This window comes from Manacus candei, unplaced genomic scaffold (assembly GCF_025592945.1).
Source record: "Manacus candei isolate 608988 ecotype Guabito, Panama unplaced genomic scaffold, ASM2559294v1 h1tg000023l, whole genome shotgun sequence".
NCBI lineage: Eukaryota > Metazoa > Chordata > Aves > Passeriformes > Pipridae > Manacus > Manacus candei.
The window spans coordinates 753,731-777,942 of NW_026138071.1; the positions used below are offsets into that span (position 1 = coordinate 753,731).

The window sequence follows — 24,212 nt, forward strand, 5'->3', positions numbered from 1 at the left end:
AATAGACGGCTAGAGGCTGTCACTGCTGTCCCTGAACAATGACAACGACTTGAGTGAAAGGTGGTACTAAGCCCCTATTTACTGCTAAAACCCACCTGCTTTACATTGAATACTCAAGAGCAAGTGTAATGAATGAAAGGGAAGCTGGTGAACTCTGAATATGTTGTTTGTGTTCAGCCTGTGTGCCTTTACCTCCTGCTTTTTGCACTGCTTGCTGAGATTTATTTTCCTGTTCCTTTTCATCTGCTTATAAACATGTCAATGTTCCAGAGCTACATAGCTCTTTTCTCTGGTATCCTTCAGCATAGTTAAATAAGCAAGATCCTCAACAGGGCAGGGAGCTTTTGCACTGCCTGCAGGAGATGGGGGAGGTGAGAACCCAGTCCACTGTGGTGGTATTTGGCAGCAGCTTCCAACGCCTAGGTGGAACCAGGACAAGGTCACAGCATCATAACTCCTAATGCTGCCTGCTTCTGGCTCCTTCCCGAGTGGACATGCTCTTCCCAAAGAGCTGAGGACTCTGAATGCCAGCTGACATCCGAGAGTTTTTGTGGAAGTTCAGCTCTTCACACAAACCGGGTCTGTGCTCAATGCCTGAAGCAAACGTGTAATACAGAATCTGGGAATAATTCCTCTTTTTTTTTGTTATTGCAGGCAAGACAAATAAAACCAAAATGGCCATGTAAAACAATAGCTTATGCTAGAACTTTTTTTCTTAAATGCAAAAGACCAGCATTTTATTCTGGGACATGTGGTTTGTTCCTGTTTCACCAGGGTCCTGTACAAATATGTATCAAGCTCAGCCTGGGCTCCCCCCAAACTTGTGCTGGTCCTTACTACATACTGCAGGGCTGAGCTCTTACACTGGCTTGTGGGAGGGCCAATAATTGCATCAGATCTAATTAATTACATGTTATTGAATCTCTGAATCTATATTTCTTCATTTATGCCGGAAGGAGGCACTTGCATTTAAAACAAACAGCTGCTTTGGCTTGATTGATGAATGTTTAATTCTCAGACAGTGAACATACAAGTTGTCTCATTCTTCTTGGTCGCATTCGTAGGCCAGAGAGAAAATTAAGGTTATATGTTTTCAGAAGTATCTGACTTGCTAAATGCACTGGGACAGAGTGAACCCCCGAGAAGGCTGGAGGCTCTGCTTGGCTTGGTGAGTCGGCAAAAATGAGATCTTTTACTTAAATGTTCATGGAGGGGCTTTTACTTCTCCCTTGGTCACAGGACTGATCCTGCTTCTGCTCTTCCTTCCACTTGTTTTGGCTGAGTTTTAAAGGACAAAGTCAACTTGAAAGCTTGCTACTTCGAAAAAAAATTTCCTGAATAATGTCAGTTTCAAACAGTGCTAATAGCACTCAAAAACCTGCTTGTATACAGGTTATTTAACCTTGAATGCATCCTTTGAACTTCTCTGTTTGTTTGCCTTCTGATAAAATGGCAGAAGCCTACCGTGTAGGCATTTGGTGTGATTAAAAGCTCGTTAGGGCAGTTTTGGCAGAGGGGGTTGGGAAATGCCGCTCAGGCAGCATTGGACATACCATGAATGTTTTGTCAATGTGTTTAGGTGATCGGGAGGAGGGAGAAGTGATAAACACCTTTGCTTTCCATTCAGTCATCTTTGCCCTTGTAGAAACCCAGCCAAGAATCGCCCCAACTAAGAAACTGCAGATACAAAATCAAGTAGGAGACTTGGTTGCATTTCTCGGACAACTATTTTATCCTTTTCCCATTTAAACCAGGAAATTTCTTGTTTATGTCCTTTAGAACATAAAGCTGTAATAGCTCCAATACCTTGTGACAGCATATTACAGTGCACAGTCTTGCAGATTTCAGCACACTGGGTGATTGGAGACTCTAAAGAGATTTTTGGTAGCCAATATGGTATTTTTTTTCACCAGACAGGTTCTACTGTCCATTTCAATTGAGTTTTAAACATCTCAAGTACTTTCATTTCTTCCCTTGAAAGACAAAATGGACCAGTCTCAGAGGTACAAACACAATAGGAATGAGCTATCTTTCTGAAGTTTTTTTGGCCACTCTTGGAATATGCAATAACAGCTTTTTTACCATTTCAAAATGATACAAATATTCAAATTGAACCACTGTTGTTTCCAAGGTCTCCACTGTTAAAAGAGGCAAAGGAAGAAAGCTTTGAACCTTGATAAATTTTAGGTATGTGTTAATTTTGCATTTCAAACCCACAGGCTGTGTTTAAGGATGACGTGTAACCTTCATCATTTAAAACTGAATGTCCTCCCAGCTTCCACAGCAGAAGAAATGGAGAACAACTAAAATTCACCAGCCTGGATTAGCCTGGAAGCTGTTGGAGAGCCACATGGAAAATGAAAGGTCACATTTAAGGTGGAAATAGCAGCTGAAAAATACCGATGTGGAAAGAAACACAAATTACTGTGGCCAAAAGCTCAAGGAAGAGTTTTGGCTCATTTTGCTTTGCAAAATAACTGTGGTGCTACACAGGATATACATGAACAGATGTGCTTCAAGAACTGTTGACCTACAGCCAAGTCCTGCTTTTGGATACGTACACAAGACTCCCAGCTCAGCCCATGGGACTTAGCCATGTGTGTCTGAGCATGGAGGGATCCTCCAGGCATACAGTGTTAAAGCACGCTTGATCTTTGGAGGGTTTCTCTCCTGTGCTCTGGTGGGCTCGACCTCACCATGTGCATCTCTTGAGTCAAGCCGCTTCCTCCGTTACTCGCTGAGGTGCTGAGGTGCTGACGCAAGTGTTTGCTTAAATGCCACTGCCTCCATTTTCTCTGAACTTCCAGCTGAACCTAGGTAGAAAGGTCACAAAATACTTAGTTCAGCTGGTTTATCTTGGAGGCCTGCACTGTGGAGAGCAGTGTAACAGGAAAAGGAGAGCGGGCTACCTGTGCCAAGGCTTAGGTTTATTTATTTGACCCTCAGTTTAAGGGGTTAGGCTAGGGCCTGTTTCTTGATGCTTCCAGTGATATTGTTGCTGCAGCCGCACAGTTTTCTATTTAATTGCAGGTAAAACAGTCCACAGAACCTAGCTGGCCTTAGTAAATGTTTGGTTTAGATTTTTTCAGAATTTTATTATAACTTATAAAAACAGGATATTTTGGCACTCTGAGGTAAAATAATAAAAAAAAAAAAGGCAGATTTTATTTTCAAAACAACTTTTCCTCAACCCTGTTAAAGGATTGGTCAGAGTATTTCAAACCCCTCCTTCATTTCAAAGTGACTTTTTCTTCTTAGGCAATGGTTTAGCATTTCAGAGTGTAAGAAGCCCGGGAGTTATCCTGAAACTACAGAGGAAATGGTCCCTCTACCAAAAGCTTTAGCTTATGAGAATACTGATAAATTTGGACTGGATATAGCTCTTGATAAATTCCCTCCCAAGGATCAAGCAAAGAAAACAGCCATGGGATGACAGGTAGTAGCACCATACATCAGAAACAGCTGGTTGTCAGTGTGACTGTGTGCAGGATGGTGCTCCCACCCTCCATTCCCAGACAGTAAAAATGCTATCTGATTCATGAAAGGGTTGCAATAGTTGAGAGAGAAGTTTGCATCTGGCATACAATTACTTAGGCTTGCCAGGTCCAGGAGGTATTTCATGAGTGATGTTAGGTAGCTGGGAAGAAAACCCTCAGATAAAACATGTCATTCTTTGGGGAATGTATCCCACTGATTAATGAGGCATGCTTCAGCAATAAAAAGGAATGTTATACACACTAAACTCACCTCACCATTAAGAAAACAATAAAGTACAGCCACAACAAAGCCCTAAAAGATAAAAAAGAAGTGGTCACAGAACTGCAGTTCCAGCTTTTGAATGGGGATGAGGCATCTCAAGGGAAATCAGACAGCTTGGCTTTGCCACTGGAACTCTGCTCTGTTGCGGAGTTAGATGTTCTGCCTCTTACTTTAAAGAAATAATAGCTTGTCAGATATTACCTGGAATGATCCAAGAGCCAATTCAAAAAACAACTGAATTTCCATTGTGCCGCTGCTTGCATCTTCAGGGAAAAAAGCAAAGATGATGTAGTGGACCCCAAAGAGAGGGATGAGGAGGAGCGTTGACTTTGCAAGTCTCCTGAGAATGAAAACAGAGGGAAAGCTGGTGTAGAAGGAGCAAGAAGAGCTCAGGTGGACTTACATGGCATGTAGGGGACATACTTGTATTGGTTGAAATCACTGCTCCGTCTTTCAGGTGATCTGAGCTTCCTCATCAAGATTCTTAAAATGTTGACAAAGAGAATGAAATTAATCTGAAAAGAAAATAAAAAATGTAAGAATGCAAAAACAAACACAACACAAGCAGTATCCACTTATGTAACTGCCAGCTATCAGCAGAGCCAGTTTGGGGTGTTTGGGCAAAGCAGGCAGAAATAGTGTCCATGTCCACATCCCAGTCTCTGTCCCTGCCTCTCCAGCCCACCTGGCCACCCTGGGCTTGGGTGCTAGCTGCTTTCACTGCCTGTTTGCTGTAGCTTTAGTTCTGGGCATGATCGGGGCTTATTATCCAGGCAAATCACCAACGGGAAGGGAGGCCAGGTGCATTGGTAGGATCTCTTCTGGCTTTGGAGTTCAGACACAACCCACTTTGGTTGCTAGCAAAGGGGCAGCACGGGAGCTATCACTTGCTAACTGGGACTGCAAGTGCCAGTTGTTCCCTGCCAAGAGACTCAGCGTGATTTGGGATCATGGAGGCAAAGTAGTTAAAAGTCGTGAGAGGAGAATTGACACTGGAGTTCTTCCTTTTGCATTTTCCCCCTCTCCAAGAGTGGTTATCAGATAGAAATGCTGCTCTGCTGCTCAGTTTGGGTGAAGATGAGGCAATAGCTGTTTCTGCTCGTTTGACCCTCAGGCAAAGAGTGGGAGTTGCAGGGAAGGCACAGCCTGGGGCTGATCTTGCACAGCCCCAGACCTGCACCCCTTTTGCAACACCCTGCACCACGTCAGGCCCTTAACCCTTCCCTGTGCCTGGAAACACCATCCCAGAAGTGCATTCCTCTGTGTACATTGGAGCAAGGCTCTGGGCTATCGGGTTTCCCTAAAAGAAGCAGGTCCATTGGAGATGGGACAGACCCTGGGTTCCCTAAAATTATTGGATGGAAAGAGAGCAAGTGTGGCTACGTGGGTGTCTAGAGAAGGCTGGAAGTTTGGGGAAGCTGGGAAAGGATGAGGAAAGCAGTAGAGCTGGGAGGAGGTAGGGGTTGGGAGCATGAAGGAAAGACGGAAGTGTTTCAGGGGTTTGGGGAGGAAAAGGAGGTTTGGGTCTGGGGATTCTGGGGTTTTTAACCCATTAGGCCAGGCACGAGCCGTGTAGGCTGAGCAAGACTTTTCTTAGATGAAAACCACAGGGGAAGGGAGAGCGGGGGATTCCTGCCGGGAGGAATTGCCCGCGGGCAGCACAGGAATGAGCATGAGCCTGAGAGCACAAAGGTGTTTATTGGTGCTGTTTTTCTGCCCTTTGAACTGCTGAAGGCTGTGAGGAATACAGAGATTAGATCTGTGTTCTTAAGAACTGGCTGTTTGTTTGGTTATGGGCTTGAGTAAAGCCTCTTTTTGGGTAAAGAGGCAGTCATGTAGGCGGCTCCTGCCTTCTGTGGCTACACTGGACATGATCAGCGTTCTGAGGGAAGTGAGAAGGCAATAGCAGGTGGTGGCCGCCAAAAGATAAACTAAGATTGTGCTTTTTGTCTTGTAGAATGCCTGGGTCTTGTTGACATTTAAAGTGGCTCCCAGGGTGAGGGTTGTTTCATTAAGAAAAATAAATGCCGTGACCTCCTTAAGTTGATCCCATATCACTTGTGCTGTCTTGTGGAGTTGCAGGATTTCTCACTGGTAAACCAGAGCAGAACTTTAACCCACCATCTCTACTACCTGGGTTTCTGAGGGTGTACAAGTGTTTCAGTTTGTGTTTTGCAAACATAATGGTTCTTACTGGCAATGCAAAAACCTCAACCTGCTCTTGGGTTCTCGCTCAGAGTGTCAGCAGGTTACTTAAGAGCAACCAACAGTTCACATGTTTCTGGACTAGGGCTTCAGACAGGTCACTGCAGCGTGGTCTGACCCAGAGCATCTCCATGGGCAGAACAGCAGCTCCAGCCCCTTAGTACCTAAGTCTCTGAAGGTGAGCACCAGCAAATATTCAACCACAGCTGCTGAGTATTATGTGCACCAAACTGGTCTTGCCATCACTACTGCCATCACTACTGGGCAGGTTTACACTGAGTTTCAATGCCTGTGCCTTAATTCACTGAGCAATGCCATTATAGTATAATTGCTGTCCACTGATATGTGGAGTGTGCAGTCTGTGAGTTGTGTTCATTGCTTAAAACAAAAGACAGTGGTCATGTAAGGCAAGTTGGTTTTGTTTTTGCTGAGAGGGGCATTGACCAGGACACATAAAGGCACTTGTACGGAAATGTACAGCCACTCGTTCCTCCTCTGGAGCCTTCCCTGAAACAGTCCAAAACAAGCTTCCACAAGCCAGCCAAGTTCATATGCAATCAACAGGATGTGGAAACCTGATCTTCTTCAGGCTCTTGCTTCTTGGGAGGACACTCTAGCTTTCCTTGTGAACTTAGCTTTGGGGCATTAGTGACTAAGTCCTGCTGAGCAGAAGCTGCTTAAGCAGTAATTTATGTGTCACACCAGTTCAGACACATGTCTAAGATCGGTTCATTAACACACTTCTAAAGCATGTCAAGTAGATGATGTCTGACTTTACAGTATTTGAAAATACAGTTTGAGTCTGCTTGTCCCAGAAAAGACTTACAAAAATAGACAAAACTATGGGGCCTCTAATGATCCACCAGGTATTGGCATTAGTGTTAATGTCCCAACACCTGTAAAAATAGAAGAGAGGGTGCAGTCAGTTATCAAAACACTGGTGTCTGTTCAAAGAGGTTTAGTCTGTTTTGCACCTCAGATAGGCCCCTATTCCCTTCTCTACAAAATTAATTTCCCGTTCTCACTTAGTGGTACAACATATCTTACAGAAAACTGTCCACCTGCACTGGACAGCAGTTTGACCTTCTCGTAAAGTACAAACACTGTTCAAAATTTTGGAAGGGAGAAAGAGAAAGGAACCCAGTTTCATCATTCAGAAAGTCAAATACAGATACTGAAAACATCATGAGCTGAATTCATACTTGAAAGCTACCTTCTACCCTTGAAAAATGCTGAAATGGAATTTGATGTATTTCCTCAGGTTGCTCAGCTACTCCCACCCACACTAGGATCCAGGCTCCCACCAGAGTGGGATGCTGGTTGATTTACTTGGCTGTCAGCAGTTAGAAATGAGCAGGATCCCATGGAACAGCCTGCACAGAGGCTGCATGCTCTCCCTGGTTTGCCAGCTTCCTCCCCTCCATACAACTTACCCAATATTTTCATGGAACTGCCTGGCAGTCGCCCATGCAGCCACGAACACAGCTGGGGCACCTGCAGTGGGAAAAGCTAGTTACTGCTTCAGGAGCCCATCCCAAAGGCAAAACAAACCCAGTTATTCTCACTGAAGGGAGAACCAGTACCCCATCCGAGGACAATGAACCACCAGAGGAACTTCCTTTCCGAGAAGAAAGAAATAACCAGGAGAGTGTGGAGGTACAGTCCCTCCACGAGGAGCCAGCTGTAGTTAGACATGATGCAATACTGAAAGAAGACCATGGTGAGCTTGCAGCCAGCCTGAGGAAAGAGATGATAATTAGCTTTTGCCTGGGTTTGTATCTACCTTCTAACAGAGAGAGCGAGCTGTAAATTAATCTTGGCAAATAGAGATTTTATAGCAATTAGGGAACTAAATGGGTGTCCTCGAGACAAGCATTCACATGACAAGAAAGCAGGGCTGGAACTGCTAAGTGCATTAATCAACTGCCTCACTAGAAGAACTGAATGTGTCATGGGCACATGGATTCAGATTACTGTTTCAGAGGAGTTTCACTATTACTGCCTTCTTAGTATCAGTAACATTAATATCACCTTAGAGAAGCACGTAAATGTATCTATCAATCTTTTTTTCCCCAAGAAAAACAGTTGCTAAAGACAAATTAAAATGTGCTTAAAATGTTCTTTTTCAGCAACAAAAATCCAGCAAAACTGGTGGGTTAAAACAAAACAAGCTTACATTTGTTTCTCTCCCTAATTCTTGTCTTTTAGTTTAAAGCATTGACCATCATCTCCAGCGTTGCTCACCCCTCTGCACGCCCAAATTTTCAAAATATTTTGCAGCCAGTAAAAAGAAAAAGGCAAAAGCATTTCAAAATTTGGAAAGTTCCTTTCCCAGACTCTCTGAGTGCAAACCCCTATCAGGTCTCACACTGAAGTGTAAGTGTGAGACCCTATAGGGGTTTAATGTGTTCTCGGAGAAGGGGCAGAGCATACCTCTCTTCTCCCATAACCCCTCATGATGAATGTAAAGCTGGGATGGAGATTTCCTTCCCTGTTCACTAGATCCTGCTAGGATCCTGCTGGGAGACTGAGGGGTGGAGCAAGCTGGAAGGCAGAGGGTTACCGTTTGTGCCCCACAGTAATTTATGTCTTCGGAGGAAAACAAAACGGCATCCTTGATGAAGTTGGATGAGGCTCGCAAAATGAACGATGTGAAGAGATGCATGTGGATGTAGTTCCTTGTGCAGCGAAGTCTTCTGTGAAAAAAAGAGAGAGAGATCCTGTGAAGTGACATTCCTTGCCAGTGTGGGGAGCCTGTGACTGTAAACAGCAGGTTTCAATCCTTAGTACTGCTAAACTGACAAATGAAGAACAATGTTGTTCTGTCTGTGAAAGAAAGAAAGAAAGGCTAATACATCTCCCAAGAGGAATATCCTAGAGAAGACCTTAAAAAGCTGCAGTTACATCTGCTCCACTCAGGTACTAAAACAAGCTGTACCTTGCCAGAAAAATTGTGATTTCATGCCAATATGCTTGTTCTAGCCTCCCTCCCTCTTTCTGGAGCAACACAAACCCAAGGTGTTTATTCATACCTGGGTGAATTTATTTATTCTGCCAGCACAGTTCACTTGTGCCTGCAATGATTTCTGTACTAAATCACCACATAATCTGTGTCTGAAGTCCGTGCAGCCTGAATATAAATTTTCAAAGTATTTGGGTTTTCTTCCACCCAGACATGCTGCCCTGACATTTACTGTAAGGGAAATTAATTTCACTGAATAAGCAGCACAGTACAAATTCCAGGTTACAAGGGTGCATGAAGATAAACTGACTGTCAGATTGCTGATAGAAACTTGAAACACCTTGCCAGAAGTCAATGCAGTGACACTTAGAGCAAAGTTTTAGCCACAGTCTGAAGTGGAGAAAAGAGCAGCAGGGGGAAAGACACTCTGCCCAAGGGATGCTGAAATCATGGGAAGACCTCAGCAGGGAACTGGTGCAAATGCCATCTGGAACATTCATCCAGCTACATTTTCAAAGAACTGGAGAGCACAATATAATGAGCAGATCTGAGATTTTTTGAGAGTCAAAACTCAGAAATAAATTTTGTCACTGATTTCTGTGAAGGTTTTCAGGAATACTTCAAGTTTTTAACTTGCCCTGAAAGTCAATTGAAGGATTTGTGTCAGCTGAGATGACCAGAAGTCCTAACCAAACACAAACCAGAGATGTTTCTCCTCACCTGAAAGAGGCCAGGACTGCTAAGGCTATGATTAGTGTCACGAGGGAGGTGCAGTATCCGACGGTGTACATGGTCTTCAAGGTCATGAAATAGAAACGCTGCAGGGAAACACATAATCACATGTTTACCTTTGTCTATGGGGTAGAGATTAACCCATGCCAAGAGAAAGGTGTGTCCTCCTATTTAATGACTAAATTTTCTTGTAAAATCAGCTACTGAAATTTTACCCTAAGCAACCTATTCCGATCATTTGCAGGAAGCATTCATGCTGAAAACTACCAATAATAATAACCCCACCTGAGTTAGATCACAACATCATTCAGTCTCTCCTTAATATGTTCCTCCCCCAGGACCCCAAAGCAGCAGATCTGTGGTCATGGGCACTCAGACTCACTCTTGCCTCGTTGGTCGTGTCATTGACATTGTAGCCACAAGCAATATCAGGTCTCGGATATGGGTCTGACCAGCCCTCACTTGTACAATTTCTGTAGACAAAACCTGTGTGGTAACAATTAAAAAAAAAAGACAGAAGAAGGTATGACCATTTCCAATTGTATCATTGTTCTCCTCAGGGGTCAGTCACCACAATGTAGGGTTTCTTCAGGAGCCAGGAGAATACGTGCCCCCAGGCAGTGCACTCTGCATAGCTGGAGGTGAAATGCAGCTGAGCTAATTCTGTTGATACTTGCCCGGTGTACTTGTGTGGGTCATAATATTGTTTGCCCACTCAGGGATGACTGTGATGGATGTGTTTTTATTAATTGCAACATAAATAATACTGCTCAGTACATCTAGTGTTTCTTGGCCACTATTCCAAGATCAGCAAACACATGACTTGTTCACAGATTCATACTCCATGTAAACCTGATATTTTGCTGAATGGTCCCACCTCCTTACTGTGGTTTGTCATGCTCCAAAGGGACAAAGTAACTGTAGATGGTCACAGATTTTTGGTGAGATTTAAATGAAAACTAAAAGACTTTTCCACATAGCCCATACCGGATATTTTTTTAGACTGTTGATTTCCTTTTTTACTTGGAAATTAAAGGTTAGGATGAGATTACCCTCATTTAAGTTCAACTTCTGAAAACTGAATGCTTGAGTCCAACTGTGTTCCACACATCTGTCTTTGGAGAAAAACTGGCATTTGGAGAATCCAAACTCATTTTTCGGACAGATATTTGCAGAGGGCAGTTTGTCTGACCCACTTCTGCTGACTTTTAGTTTCCTAAAGCAGAGTGAGATGGATCCCCAGCAAGTTGAATATGATTGAACAGGATAGTTTCAAACTCATCCATGTGAATGTTTGGCGCTAAAGTGGAAGTGGGAAGTCCTGCCCTACACACCTGACAATCTCATTGGAAGAAAATTACCCTAGCAGGCATGAAGGTTATGTGCTGAGGAGAAAAGAAACTATTCCAGAGAAGTGAAACCACTGCCCACTGTCCTAATCACATTTAACTGTCAGGTAAGAGCCATTGTTAAGAAGCATGGAATGAAATCCTGGCTTTTTTACAGTGATTGCAATGTTAGCAGGGTCTGAGAAGGGACATGAAATCAGCAGCCCTTCTTAGTACAAGCCTTGCCAGAAGGCACAATAAAAGTTTGGGTTTTGCCCACGCATTTAGCCATGAGGACTCCAGGGCATCTAGCTCTTGCAAAACATCCCCACAGTGTTGAGGGAACAGAGGGAGATGTATATGCAGCAGTGTTTGGCAATGGTTTATGCTCTTTGGAGCCCTGCTGAGATTGTCAGGACAGAGTGAGGGCTCCTGCTACCTCTGGGCTAATGCTGGTGACCTGACAGCATCTCTGCACTTGATTTGAACTCACCTCTGTAAACCTGTAGGGCACAGCAAACATGCTGAGAACTCTGAGTGGGAAGAGCTCTGGGTGTGTCTGTATCAGACTATTGTTCTGATTCTGTTTTGAACATCTTGTTCCAGCTTAGCATCTTTGAAAGGGCCAGGTTTGCTTTATAAGGCAGGTTTTCTGTGCCTGCTGCAATGCAACAATAACAGGAAAGAAACGGCTCTCCCAAACAGTCCTCCCCAGCCTGCCTTGGCACTCAACAAGGGAGTGATGTGGTGACAGATTCTCCACTTCAGCATCAACTACTAAGACACAGCATACTTAACCCCGAGCAGAGCACTGTACTTGCAAACACACCTGTAACTGGTTTTTGCCTGAGGCTGTCCAAGCAGATCAGACAAGAAGGTGTGAAGTTTTGTGTTGGTGTTCTATTTCATTATATGCGAAGCACAGGAGATGATGCCAGGCATGTTATAGGGGTGGACATGAGCAAAATTTCAGCAGTGCTCCTTGTTTATGGGTGACACACACACTGGGGAAACTGCAGCGTGCCCTACTCAGAGCAGAGTTGGGGTCTGCAGGCTGTTAAAGGATCAGTGCTTGGTGTTTACTGGTACCATGTGAGGCTTTTGAAGTTGCCTAGGCAAAGGGGAACTCTGGCTAAAGAGATGGCTGAGGAACCGGGGCCATCAGATTTGGCTTTCTCTGCCTCTGAATCCTCACGATTGTCACACCTTCCTTCCTTTCTTGCCTGAGACACAATGTGCAGGTCTGGATGTGAACTTCAGTTGTGTTAATCGGTTCCAGATAATTTTGTTTCTTTGGTCTATTAGGTGGGAAGGGACCAGACAGTTTGGGCTGCAAATGCAAGTCTAGATGTCCGAACAAAACTCAACAGCACAGAGAGCAGGGTTTGGGCAGCGCTCAGAGCCATCTACATGGCTTAACCTATGGGCCTTTGGCATTTGTGGCTGCCCATGTGCTTTGTAAGTGGTCATGAGAGAAAACTTTTACTTTTCTTTTGAAGCAAGCAGATTCTTTTTCAAAATTGCTTCAAACAGAGCGATGACTGTAGCAGTAATTAAACGCAGGACTCGCAAGCCCACCACAGTATAAAGTCAACGAAGAATGTAGCCATGAGAATGAGGATAAATTATTGCTGATTTTGACCCAAAATGCCAGATGCAGAGCCAGAAATAAGATGCAAATGCCAATGGATGACATCTTGGGGTTCTATTTTGAACACTGTCACTCTGTTGTTTATCAGAAGTGGTTCAGCTCTCAGCTTCTCGTTAAGGAGGGCAACTAAAGTGTAAGTTGTTAGACTATCTCCAAGATAACGCAGTGAACATTTGAGATGTAATTATGACCTTTGGATGTACAAACTCCTGCTTTCCTCCCTGGTAGGAAGGCCAGAAGCAGGGAGCAGTTCCCTCTAGTGGCCGTACCAGCAGGGATTTCGTTTAAGGGCCGGTATCCCTACACTAAAGATTTGTGAGCGAATGTCAGATGGATGATTTCTTCAGCGATCTGTGCCTTTGTGTAGTTTATTCTTTGTCTTTAAACCAAATTATAGGGCTCAATGGGCAGATACTGTTCGTGTGTACAGAAAGTAGCACGGTATTTATTTTAATCTGAGTGGCTCACGTCTGATTTTATTTAAAGAGCACTAAGTGCTTCTCTTCTGAATTATCTAATCTTTATTAGACAATCTAATACTTTGTCTCCTGTTCCTCCCTTCATAAAATGAATTTGTCTGCTTTTCTGTAAGTACTGGACCTCACTAATCCATGCCCTATAACTGAAGAATGCAAAACTCTCTTCTGATTGGAATCATTAACTCGCTAAAGAGAAAGGTAAGCACATTTCTTAGGCATTACTTGAAAACTAGAAATGAACAGAAAGCAGGCTTACTTAATAGCTCATTATTACTGTAGCCTACAGGGAATAAATTTCATTTCATTTCTAGCTTAAGTCCCAGGAAAACGACAAGCATTGCTTGAGCTCATCTCGGTTTGACTTGAGTGTTTTGGTGAGCCATGAAACCTGAGTTTCCATGAGTTTGTGCCACTTGTGTGGAGCCTGTCAGAGCCAAAGGATAAACTCCCAGTGCAGATTTCCTCTTGATGAGGGCAAAAAAGGGATCTTTTCTGCCTATTTGGCTGGATGTTTTGCCAAAACTTGTGTGAACTTAATGCTGTGTGAAGTTTTGTCCCCATCAAGCTCAGCTGAGATCATCCATTGGCTCCAAGAGTTATTAAAAGGGGAAAGCAGAAATAAACACAGAATCTAAGTGGAGAAAACCCTTTCCCTTGAGAAACCATGCTAAAAAAGCCTGCTTTTCAGGATAGCATTTACTTCCTGTACTTTTTTCCACCTGGCGAAGAAAAATAAACACTTAAAACATCTTGCTACTATAATTCCAGGCTTTTCCATATTTAACTTAGTGTTGGAAACTGAGCTGCTAACTGACCATTGTTCTTTGAAGGAAGCAGGGACAAAATTTTACTTCAAGTTCAGACCTGACAGTGGCATCTTTGTAAATAAATAAAAAATAAAGTGTTTCATAAATAACAGTTTAATAAAAAACACCTGGGCAGGAAAAACATAATTTTAGTGTTACCTTTTTTCCCAGTCAGCATCTGGAAGAATTCAGGGCAGTGAGCATTGACAGTCTGTCCCACAGTGGATGAAGGCCAGCAACTCATGTTATCCCACATTCCAGCACACCTGCCTGGGGGGGCAACAGTGAAATACCATCAGCATCTCCCAGTGATGTGACACCGTGAAACTCCTTCCAACAACAAAACACTGTAAAACATCTCCAAGCAATGCAACACCATGCAACATCTCCCCACGACCAGGGCAGCTACAGGAACAAAGGTGCTCAGTACTCTGAAAAGCAAGCTGGGTGAGACAGAGCAAGTCCTGCTGAGACCTGTTGAGACCTGGATAGGACAGAATAGGTCCTGCTTGCTTCAAACCAGCCCCAGCAACCTTCAGACCTGTCCCTTTCTGGTCCTTGACTCCACTGGTCTTTCCTAGACACACAAAGAGCAACTTGAGTCATTATGAACTTCACATCAGGCCCTTGACTACCCATCTCTTTTCTGGAAACTATTGAGTGGCCCTGGGAAGATGAAGGAAACCACATGTGAATTTTTTAGCTTGCTTTCAGTCTTTCTAAAGCTTCCACTTTGAGTCACCCTAATGGCTTCCTTACATAATATTTTTGTAAACAGGAAAAAATACAACTTGATGACCCTGCTTGAGCAGGGAGGTTGAACCAGATGACCCACTGTGATCACTTCCATCCATACCCACTCTGTGATTCTGTGATTCTGTGACTAGGAGTTTAAACAGTTTCAGAATTATACTGGGGAAAGGAAAGTGAGGAACAACATCAATGTCATTCTTTTATCACCGTAAATAGTCCTCTCTTTCATTTATGCCAAGGCTGTGCTGATGTGAATAATGCCAACAGACCGCTTGCTGGGCTTGGCTGCCTAGATTCACCCTGTTTTCCCCAGTTAGGTGCAAGGGCTGCTTATTTTAAGGATGGGTTTGTCATGGTCCACTCCCACAGTCAGGGTGAGAAGGAAAATTTTCCAGTTGCACCCTTGGCTTGACTGTGTTGCCTTCTGGCAGGGCTGGTAGAGATGGAGCTGATCCAATGGTCAGTGGAGCACAGCATGATGGGGATCTCTACTTGAATATCTTGCTTAGGTGCTGGCATCTGGCATGGATGAATTTTGGCCTGCAGTGCAGAGTGTTAATAGAGAAGACCTACACTTCATGCTCTTTGTACTACAGAGAAACTGCAATCCTGCCATTTGTTATTTTGCTCTTTTCCAGATATAGACTGAAATCATTCAGGTTCATTCCCTTTTGCCTCCACTCTCCATCCTTGGTTTTAGCACAGCTTTCATTGTGGGTTTTGTAACAAGATAGGGGAAGAAAAAGGCCGCTGGAGCACGCCAGCACCACCGTATTCCTGGTGTACCCAGACATGTGCCGTCTGCCCCGCACGCTCCCTGAAAGTTGAGGGGAGGAAATGCTGATCAAGCACCTCCTCAAACGCTTCATGTTTTATAAGCCCAGCCTCCCATTAGCCTGACAAAAATATTTACATTTCTAGAAATGCATTGATTTCCTCCAGCATGACAGTGCCTGAAAACACAGCTCTAGTGTTCTCCCTGTGCCAATGTTTGTAGGACTTGGTAACCATTTACTTCAAAGCAACAGTTTAATGGCAAACAAAACATCACCTTGGGTGATATTTATGCCTTGACATGGTGCATTGTTTGGGTTATCAAACCTTTGCCAATGCCACTGGCATAAAGCCCCCAAATCAGACTCAGTGCACAGGAAAACCTGGCAAAACTACAATGTTGGGGTGGTTTCTATCCAGGAGGAGAAAACAAACCCCGGAGGAGCCATTCCTCCTGTGGTGGGCTTCTTGCCATTCCTCGTGGACCCATCCCTACCTAGCTAAAGAGCCTTGGGGTGGAGGCAAAGCACAGCAACACCTCCCTGACATCCCTGTGCTCTTTGGGATCTACCTAAAGTAGCAAACAGAGCATTCCCTGAGCAGCAATACATGGTGTCACCATAATCAGAGGTCCCGGATCTCCAGTAGCTTCCCTGCCGTGCTCCCAAGAGAATTATCCTGTCTTCACTCATGCACAAAAAAGAGCATAACTGTGACTTGGGTTACTTTAATGTTACACTACGCCCTTTACCAGGGTCGTAGTATCACAAGGGCAGAGTCCCTTTTCCTTTATATTGCAGCAGGATAAGAAACACTTAATGCTCAGGTACTTTGTGCCTGATTCACCAGCAATGAACCCTGTGTGTTTGTGCCATCTTCACAGGGATGTGAGCACTGCAGCAGAGATGTGGGTGGGAGCATGGTGGGAACTTGTCCCCTGCTTGCACCACTCAAAGATTCTGGGGCAGGCACAGGACAGATGGGGTATGGAAGGTGACCCACACCCTGCAAAGCCACCTTTCTCCCTCCCTGCATGACCCACCAAGGGCATGCACTGAATCCCAGAGTTTTGTTCCTCTCTTCTTCAAACTGAAGTCCCTATGTGGGATTTTCTGCACATGCACTTCAGACATGCAGATACTTAAAGGCTGGAGGTATTTTCAAATGTGTTATTACACAGAATAAAAGTATTACTCCCTAATTTACCCAAGTAAAAAACCCGTCTTAGGGTTCAGTAGAATTTTGGGTAGAAGTATCCTGTTAAAAAATTTCTAGTAACGAGAGGCCTCGGGGAAATTTTAAGATGTGGATCCAACTTAAAACTGGATTAAGTCTCTGCTGGGGAGATAGTATTTGACTGAGATAAAATAAGACCATCTGTAAAATGGGACTGCCTCCTAATGCTAGTGCTGGTCCATACCTGCACAGTCCTGTGAAGTTTAACTTGTCTGCATCTATGGAGCTCTGGTGCAAAGGAAACAGTGGAGCCATGTCAGAGGACCAAAGCAGAGAAATAGATAGGTTGACAAACCACCCTCCTCTTTGCTGAAGGAAACAAATAATACTGATTTATTCATATCATCAAACTTCTTATAGGCAATGAGACAGATCTGTCTTGTGGAGTATCTGCCATAGGGTACCCTGTCACTGCTACTGGGGCGCAATGCCCTGAAGCTGTGCTCACACTCATCAGTCTACAAGGCTCACAGGGACAAAACAAGATCAGAGAAAAATGCTAAGCATCCTAAGAAACCAGGTGGTACATCTTCCCTCTGAGTCCTGCCTTTGGGCCAGGTCACAGTGAAATGGTTCTGTGTCTCCAACACTCTCTCCTAGAGAGGAAGTCTTTGAAACTAAGAAAAACCCTCAACTCTAGCTTATCTCTGGCCAGGACACCCTGCACACAGCATGTCTCATGGGAGCTCCTTCGCTTTTCACGCTGGTGAGGACCTTGCCGTGTTATGGTCTGCAGAAGTCCACTGAAGTAGTTCAGTTTGTGAGATGCTGTGAATGACACAACCCCATCCTCAGTGCTGATGGCTGGTAATGTACGAAAAATACATACAGTGCACCCTGTGAGACGCTGACCCAGCTGCTGCCTGGGGCAACTGACACTCAGTTCATAGGCAAGCTTTAATAATCGCTTGCAGTTATTTCTCTGAGACCCCTTGCACATGAACACACTTGCTCAGCTGTGAAAGGAAAGCTGTCTACATGATAAGGACTCAGTACCATGAAACCTTCCCAGGCCAAAATACTCCTTTATATGATGATAAATCCTCACTGAAGTGCAAGAACTCTGTTATGTGGCAGTAAGTTAGAGTAAGGAGGAAGCAATGAGGACCTTCAGGACATGTGATTTAAATGCTGGCTGCTGGTCTTCATTGATTTTTAAGGCAAATACAGTTAAGTAAATTTGTGCTTACTGGGGTGACTTTGTAAATTATCCTTGTCCAAGATGTGATGATTGATTGCAATTTGCAAGACCTGGTTGCTGGTGTGTTCCCTAGTTGTGAAGACTACAGTTGAGCAACTGGATTAGAAGGTTCCTACAACTCTTGCTGCCACAGTAAGGAGTCAAAATCCCACTCTCAAAGGCTTATAACAGATCTTAAGTGTTTTTCTGCTCCTAAATGAGACATGCACACAAAGTGCATGCCTCCTGTGGGGAGGGATGTGAAGGTATCTGAGTTTGAGGCCACCCAGCTCATCTGAGAGCATTCGTTCAGCCTTTACCTGAGCTCAGGAGCAGATCATTTTCAGTCGTTCTGTTCTGTGCCTCCAGGGAGAGAGTCTCAGCACACTTTTCTTCCTCCCTTTTCAGGACGCTCAGGAGGTCACAGATAGGTGGAACAGCTTTGATCTACAAATTTTAAAAGCAGTGTAATCACTTTTCCTCTTACAACTTCTATCATCTCAATAGAATTTTCCCGTTTTATGCTCACATTCCCCATGCAAATTTATCAACTGATTGAGGGCAAGATTTCCTTGAAATAGAGACAGTTTCCTTGAAATACAGTCAATTTTCATAATTCAGTCTGCATTTTTATAGTAGCAGCAGGCAAGCACAAACTGAGTTTATGTCTTCTCTCTTTTCATGACATTACTGATATCTAGAAAAATGTGTTATTCTGTTAAATAAGTACATGAGCAGGATGCTCTTCCCAAAGACTGCAGGAATCCAGGACACTGCTGGAGTCTCTTAGAGTAACAGAGAATTAATTACTCACCCCTGGCAATTTAAACCATAGATCTGACAGGTTATTTTCCTGGGCACAAGTGAGGTAAATATGCCCACTTGTTGCAGACCACCCGAGCCTGTTTTACTGCTACTGACCAGTTGCAGAAACCCATCAGAAAGCAGAATCTCACCCAGATTTTCATGAGAACTTAGATGGTAATTTGTCCTGAGGTCATTTTCTCACCTTCCCATCCTCCTTTCTCATAAAATAATGTTAGTGTTCACTCAATCCTTATGTAACAATTAAATGTGTGTTTATGTTTCATATAGCTAGACCAAAATAAGTGAATATCAAACAACTACAGACCATTAAAATTATATATATTGAAAATCATTGCAAAATTATTTGCAGGACAAGGTCCCAGTATCATGCAGAAAAAAAGTACTTTTACCATTTCTATTATTTTATCAGTTTCTATTCTTTTTGACAACAAAAACACAGAATATAAGTGGATTTTCATTATAACAAATTAGATAATTCCTCCCTCGTGAATAAACCCAAAAATCTTTATAAATTCCCACTATGGACCTTTTATGTACATATATATATATGTGTGTATATATATATATATATGCATACGTATATGTACACATATTGAAAAGATTAAAAGCCAGTCATCAGGATCTATTAGCTGAAAAGTATCAGATAGAACTTTTTTATGTCCTTTTTTTAGGAAAAGTTAACCCGGCAGCATCATACTCCTGCTTAACCTAATCCATCTTGTAGCATTGCTGATCACTTTCAGATTAGATTTGGGATAGAGAATGATCCCTGAAAACCTTGTAATGAGAACTATTACTTTTCTACAATTAAATTTTAGCCTAACAAACATCAGAGACCATATTCCCATTATTTTGGCTAGAATTTTTCTGGGTATTGTATTTTTGAACAAAGTTTGATCTTTTCAGCAATGTATCATACCTCATCTAATTGGTCTGGTGTGTTTAAATTCAGCATCCCTCTCCCTTGTCTTCGTGTGTCATGAAATAAATAAACTAGAAACCACTTGGTTTTGCACAATGTAATGAATTTTCTGGAATCACACATACAAAGAATTCAGATGAAATAAACTATCCTCTGATGCCAGGATTTAGATGCCTTTTTAATCCATGTAATCTTTGGAAAAAAATAAATTTTAAAATCCACCTAATCTTTGAAATGTCTGACTGGACTAATATGTCTAAAGAAATGTATTTGCATTTAATAGTTTCATTTGTTAGTTGAAGGATGAATTTGATAATTTCTAATATTGTCAGATCTTTTTTTTTAAATGTACATTATTTATCACCCTCTATTTTTATTTGCTTCCCAGTAGTAAAGCAGTTTACTACATTTTCAGACTTCACAAGTACAAGTATGACAGCTAAGTCCTATAACATACTCTACTGCCCAAAGTTGCCTTGAAAATATGTTAAAAAACAATATTAGTGCTGAGCATTTGAAGTGGCCAACACAATTTGTCTGGGTTGCATGTGGCTTGTTAAGATGATACTGAACATATGTAAAAATAAATGCTAGGAGTCATGTTAACGATCTCAGAAACAGGAGAACACTTCATCTTAAATAATCCTCTACATTGCGTGGGCACTGTTTTCTTTTAAGAAATGTAGGTCCTAAGAAAGCTTTTGTTCCAGAAAGATTTAAAGTCTGTGTTATTTCTTTATGGCTAGAACGAGGCCACACGCTTTTAGCACACTCAACTGTGAGGACCACCCTGATGATCTGATACAGCATTACTTTCTCACATAAAATGTGTTGTTCAAGCAGGAATATGGCATAGTTAATGCCTTACAATTACTGTTTTACCCCACAAAGTGGTATCCACCCTGCCCTTCTGATCAGCTAGATACCACTGCCTGGCAATAGATGTGCAGGTAACAGGATTTTAAGCCCTGGGAAAGCAGAGAAGCCTTCAGGTGCTGGTTTAAAACCCTTGCTTTCCACAAACATTGTCCCTCAGCCAATCTTTGCCAACACTGACATCCAACCAGGCAGGCTGGGTGCGAGTGTGCGGATGTTTGCTGAGCGATGTGAAACCCCACTCTGCTGCCAGCTGTGCTCAGTCTCACTCGTGTTTACTATTCACAAGTGGGAGCAAAAAGCCTCCCCCGCAGCTGGAAATCGAGGAGGAAACGTGCTGTTTCTATGTCTCTTCCTAAACAGTTCCCTGAAGCAGTTCTGATGTCCTTAACACTTTACCAACTACTAAATTAACTCTATCCCAGCAAGGCAGGGGACAAGACATCCTCATATTATGCTTAAAGAGAAGGTACCAAACTCATTCCAAACAGAAATAGCTGTGATAACTCAACGTCCAGAACAGGTAAAAAGCTGCAGTTTGTAATATTGATAGCAACAGCCAACTACAGGTTTTAAACTGTGAAATGAATGGATCTAAACACTACTTATTATTTATATTTGCAGCCACAAATTTCACAGCCATTTCATTTGAGAGTAAGTAGGTTTCGTTTAATGAGAGGATTTAAAGAACAAAAGATGCCTGACAGAATCAAAGTAGGTGTTTTGAAAGCTAGAAAAAGAACAAACAGAAGGAGGTGCTCTTGGTGACACCCTGAGCAATGACATCTATTTACAGAGTCCTTTAGGTAGAACTAAGAACAAGAAACCCAAATTACAAGAAAACCATCACAGTCACTATTTTTATTGTAGGAGATGATCAAAAGGCAAAAAGTTTGCAGACTTCATTCACTCTGCAATTAAAATATCTAGGCAGAGCTCAGGTTTTCTCAGAGTTGGAACCAAATCCCCTGCTGGGACAAATAAATTGATCTTTCCATTAGTTGCAATGAAACAGTGATTTGATCCTTCCCTAACTTGTCACATCCAAGCTGGACATCTTTCACCCTTTGTTTTATATGCCTTCAAAATCTGAATGAGCTGAGCAGCACCTGGAAATCACAGCCCAGGTTCTGCTGTCCTTCGTGACCGATCTGGGAGCCCAGAGATCAGCAGTGACAATCTACCACAAATCATAAACCTAAAAGAAAGAAACTAAACTTTGTGGGTTAAACATTCCCCCATTCTGAGTCCAGGAAGGCACTGCTAGAGGTGGGCATTGCCCCTTAGGGGTTTGATTGCTGGTGTGAATCGGTAAAGCTTCCCTAAATGGTGTCAACTCTTTTTTCCTTCCTCACAGAATCTGCTATGTTTACCAAAGCAGGTTAGTAACACTGTTGTCTTTATACAGGTGGGGAAAACTGAGGCATCCAGCACCTAGTTATCTGTGCACTGTCAGTTAGTGCAGGAAGCAGCAGAAATAAGAAAATTTTTAAAATCCCAGGTTCTACACAGATCTTTTTAAACAGACACACCACAACTTCATGGAACAGAGGTTCAATTACTCATACAACATGTGATTCCATGCAAATGCAAATAAATAGCTCTGAACACCTACCGGGACAGTTGAAATCCAGAAGATTATCACCCAGATTGTCCACATAGTCAATGACAGTCTGTTTTCTTCATACCTTGTGCATCAGAGGTCACCAGGATGTTTTTATACTCTCCAGTGTGGCTCCTAGCTCTTTTCACTTTGTCCTTTTCCCTCCTTGCTTTTTTTCCTTCCCAGCTTTGACCATCCTTAGCCAATGTTTCTCTCCAGCTGCTGAGCTCTAGAGAGCATCAGTAGTGAAAGGACCCCCCCTCCCGTCCACCCTGCAATCTCTCCTCCTCCTCCTCTGCAGAAGCGTCCTGTCCCAAGAATTACAGCACCTCTCTTGAGCATGTTCCTACTGTCATCCGCCTCCTTTCCAGGCTATTATTCACTGTTATCGATGGGTGTCGCTGGGGAATGATCATTCCTCATGTCCTTCCATGACAAGGGATGGAGCAGGACTCCTGTGCAAGATGTCAGCCCCACAATGGCAGGGGTAATCAATCAAGGGGAAATACAGCCCTGGAATAAGTGCTCTGCTGAGAAACCGAGTTGGAGGAATGTGACTCAGGCTGCCTGCACTGCTTCTGCTCTCGACAGCTCTGCATATCAGCAAGCACACGGCCCAGAGAGCCAGGAATCAGCAGGCTGGCAGGTTCTGCTGCAGGTGAGCTGGCTGCCCACAGGTCCAACCAAGCCCAGGTGAGCACGGCTGCTGGAGCCGAAGACAACCTCAAGTCTGGGGTAGGCACCAGAGAAAGGGTAAACAGGGTATCGGCTCTTCCCACCCCTTCCAAAGAAGACTCCAAATGCTCCCTGGACTTTACTCTCGTATCCAACATCCAGAGAAACAGCCAGTCTGCATTTTAACCCAATGCTATAGGTTGCGAGTTGTCATTGCATTTGGATCCCTCAGGTACCTTGTTGTTGGGATGTAGAGTCCAGCCATCCTGGGTTCCCCAAAGACAGTTCCTCAGCAGTCCTATCCCCTGGCAGCAGAGCACTCTTTGTTTTCCAGGTTTTGCTTCTGTGGCAAAACTATTGTGAATAGGCTGTATGCTGACCCGGGTGTGAGCTCTCAGCTGCCAAAGTAGGTTCTCCAAACCCTTGCTTGCCAAGTTCACTTGTAGCACAATATGGAATGTGGCCTCAAAAAGGAGCCAAAGTTTTCACTGTGTACCAGTGCTCTTTCTCAAAGCACAGCAGTCCTCACCTTGTCTCAAAACATCTTTTACCACCTATTCCAGTTTACCACCGCCCATTGCCCCAGACAGGTCAAACTTGATGAAGGGCTGCCCAGAATGCAGATGTGCTCCAGATCTACCAGTACAGTCAATGACCGTGACCGTGAAACATATGGCTCTTTACCTGTGCACTGAAAATCCAGCCACTGGATTAAGAAAGTCATCCACTGAGCAGCACAATGAAGGAGTTTGGGGTTCCTAGCAAGTGCTGCCCTTTCTATGCCCACTCTGACCCCGGTAACTCCAGTTCATGTCTATATGTGCTCCCAAGGAATGCTGAGTTGCAACGCTCCCCATTGCACACACCATCCTCATCTCTCCCCACACCCCCAGAGCAGGAATCAGGCAAGTGGCAGCATTTGTTCTAACCCAAGGCTACCTCTGACCTGCCCAGCTCCCGCACTCACACATAATCCTTTCCCTCCAAAAGGGCAAATGCTTTCATCTTCTTGCCCCTGTCCACACTAAACTTGTACTGACTTTCATTTCTTGAAGAGCTCTGCTTTCCCACAGAGTTTGGTTGAAATTGGTCAAAGGGTTAAACAAACTGTTAAAAGGAGGTCTGAGAGGCAGCCAGACAATGTCATTACAGTTGTCTGAAGAAACCACACTGGCAGTGCTGTATCGTCTCAATGGGGTGCCAAGTCCTTCTTTTTCTTCCTTTGGCTGAAGGAATATTTTATTATTCCATTCATATTGTAACAGCTTCCCTTCAAAGCCAGCAGTCTTGCCTGTGTTTGTGTAATCGAGGGAGCTTTGCTCCGGAATGTACTATGGAATGCGGGGCATTTTCTGAAATAGGCAGTGGATGCCCAGGAGTTTGGAGACATGATTTTGGATTCAAACACCAATGTTTTGTGACCTTCTCATTATATTCATGTGC

At 43.5% G+C, this 24,212-nt stretch overlaps 1 protein-coding gene across 1 annotated transcript; it reads right to left on the reverse strand.

The window, feature by feature from the left end:
• Nucleotides 1-1,311: 1,311 nt before the first annotated feature.
• Nucleotides 1,312-22,334, reverse strand: SCTR (secretin receptor). Its single transcript, XM_051786726.1, is given in 15 exon segments — nucleotides 1,312-2,813; nucleotides 3,748-3,789; nucleotides 3,961-4,099; nucleotides 4,183-4,274; nucleotides 6,791-6,860; nucleotides 7,398-7,458; nucleotides 7,548-7,701; nucleotides 8,528-8,660; nucleotides 9,647-9,744; nucleotides 10,041-10,144; nucleotides 14,082-14,192; nucleotides 18,186-18,312; nucleotides 22,107-22,208; nucleotides 22,211-22,270; nucleotides 22,272-22,334. Coding segments are annotated over 15 exon segments (1,533 nt in total). The 3' UTR covers nucleotides 1,312-2,636.
• Nucleotides 22,335-24,212: the final 1,878 nt, after the last annotated feature.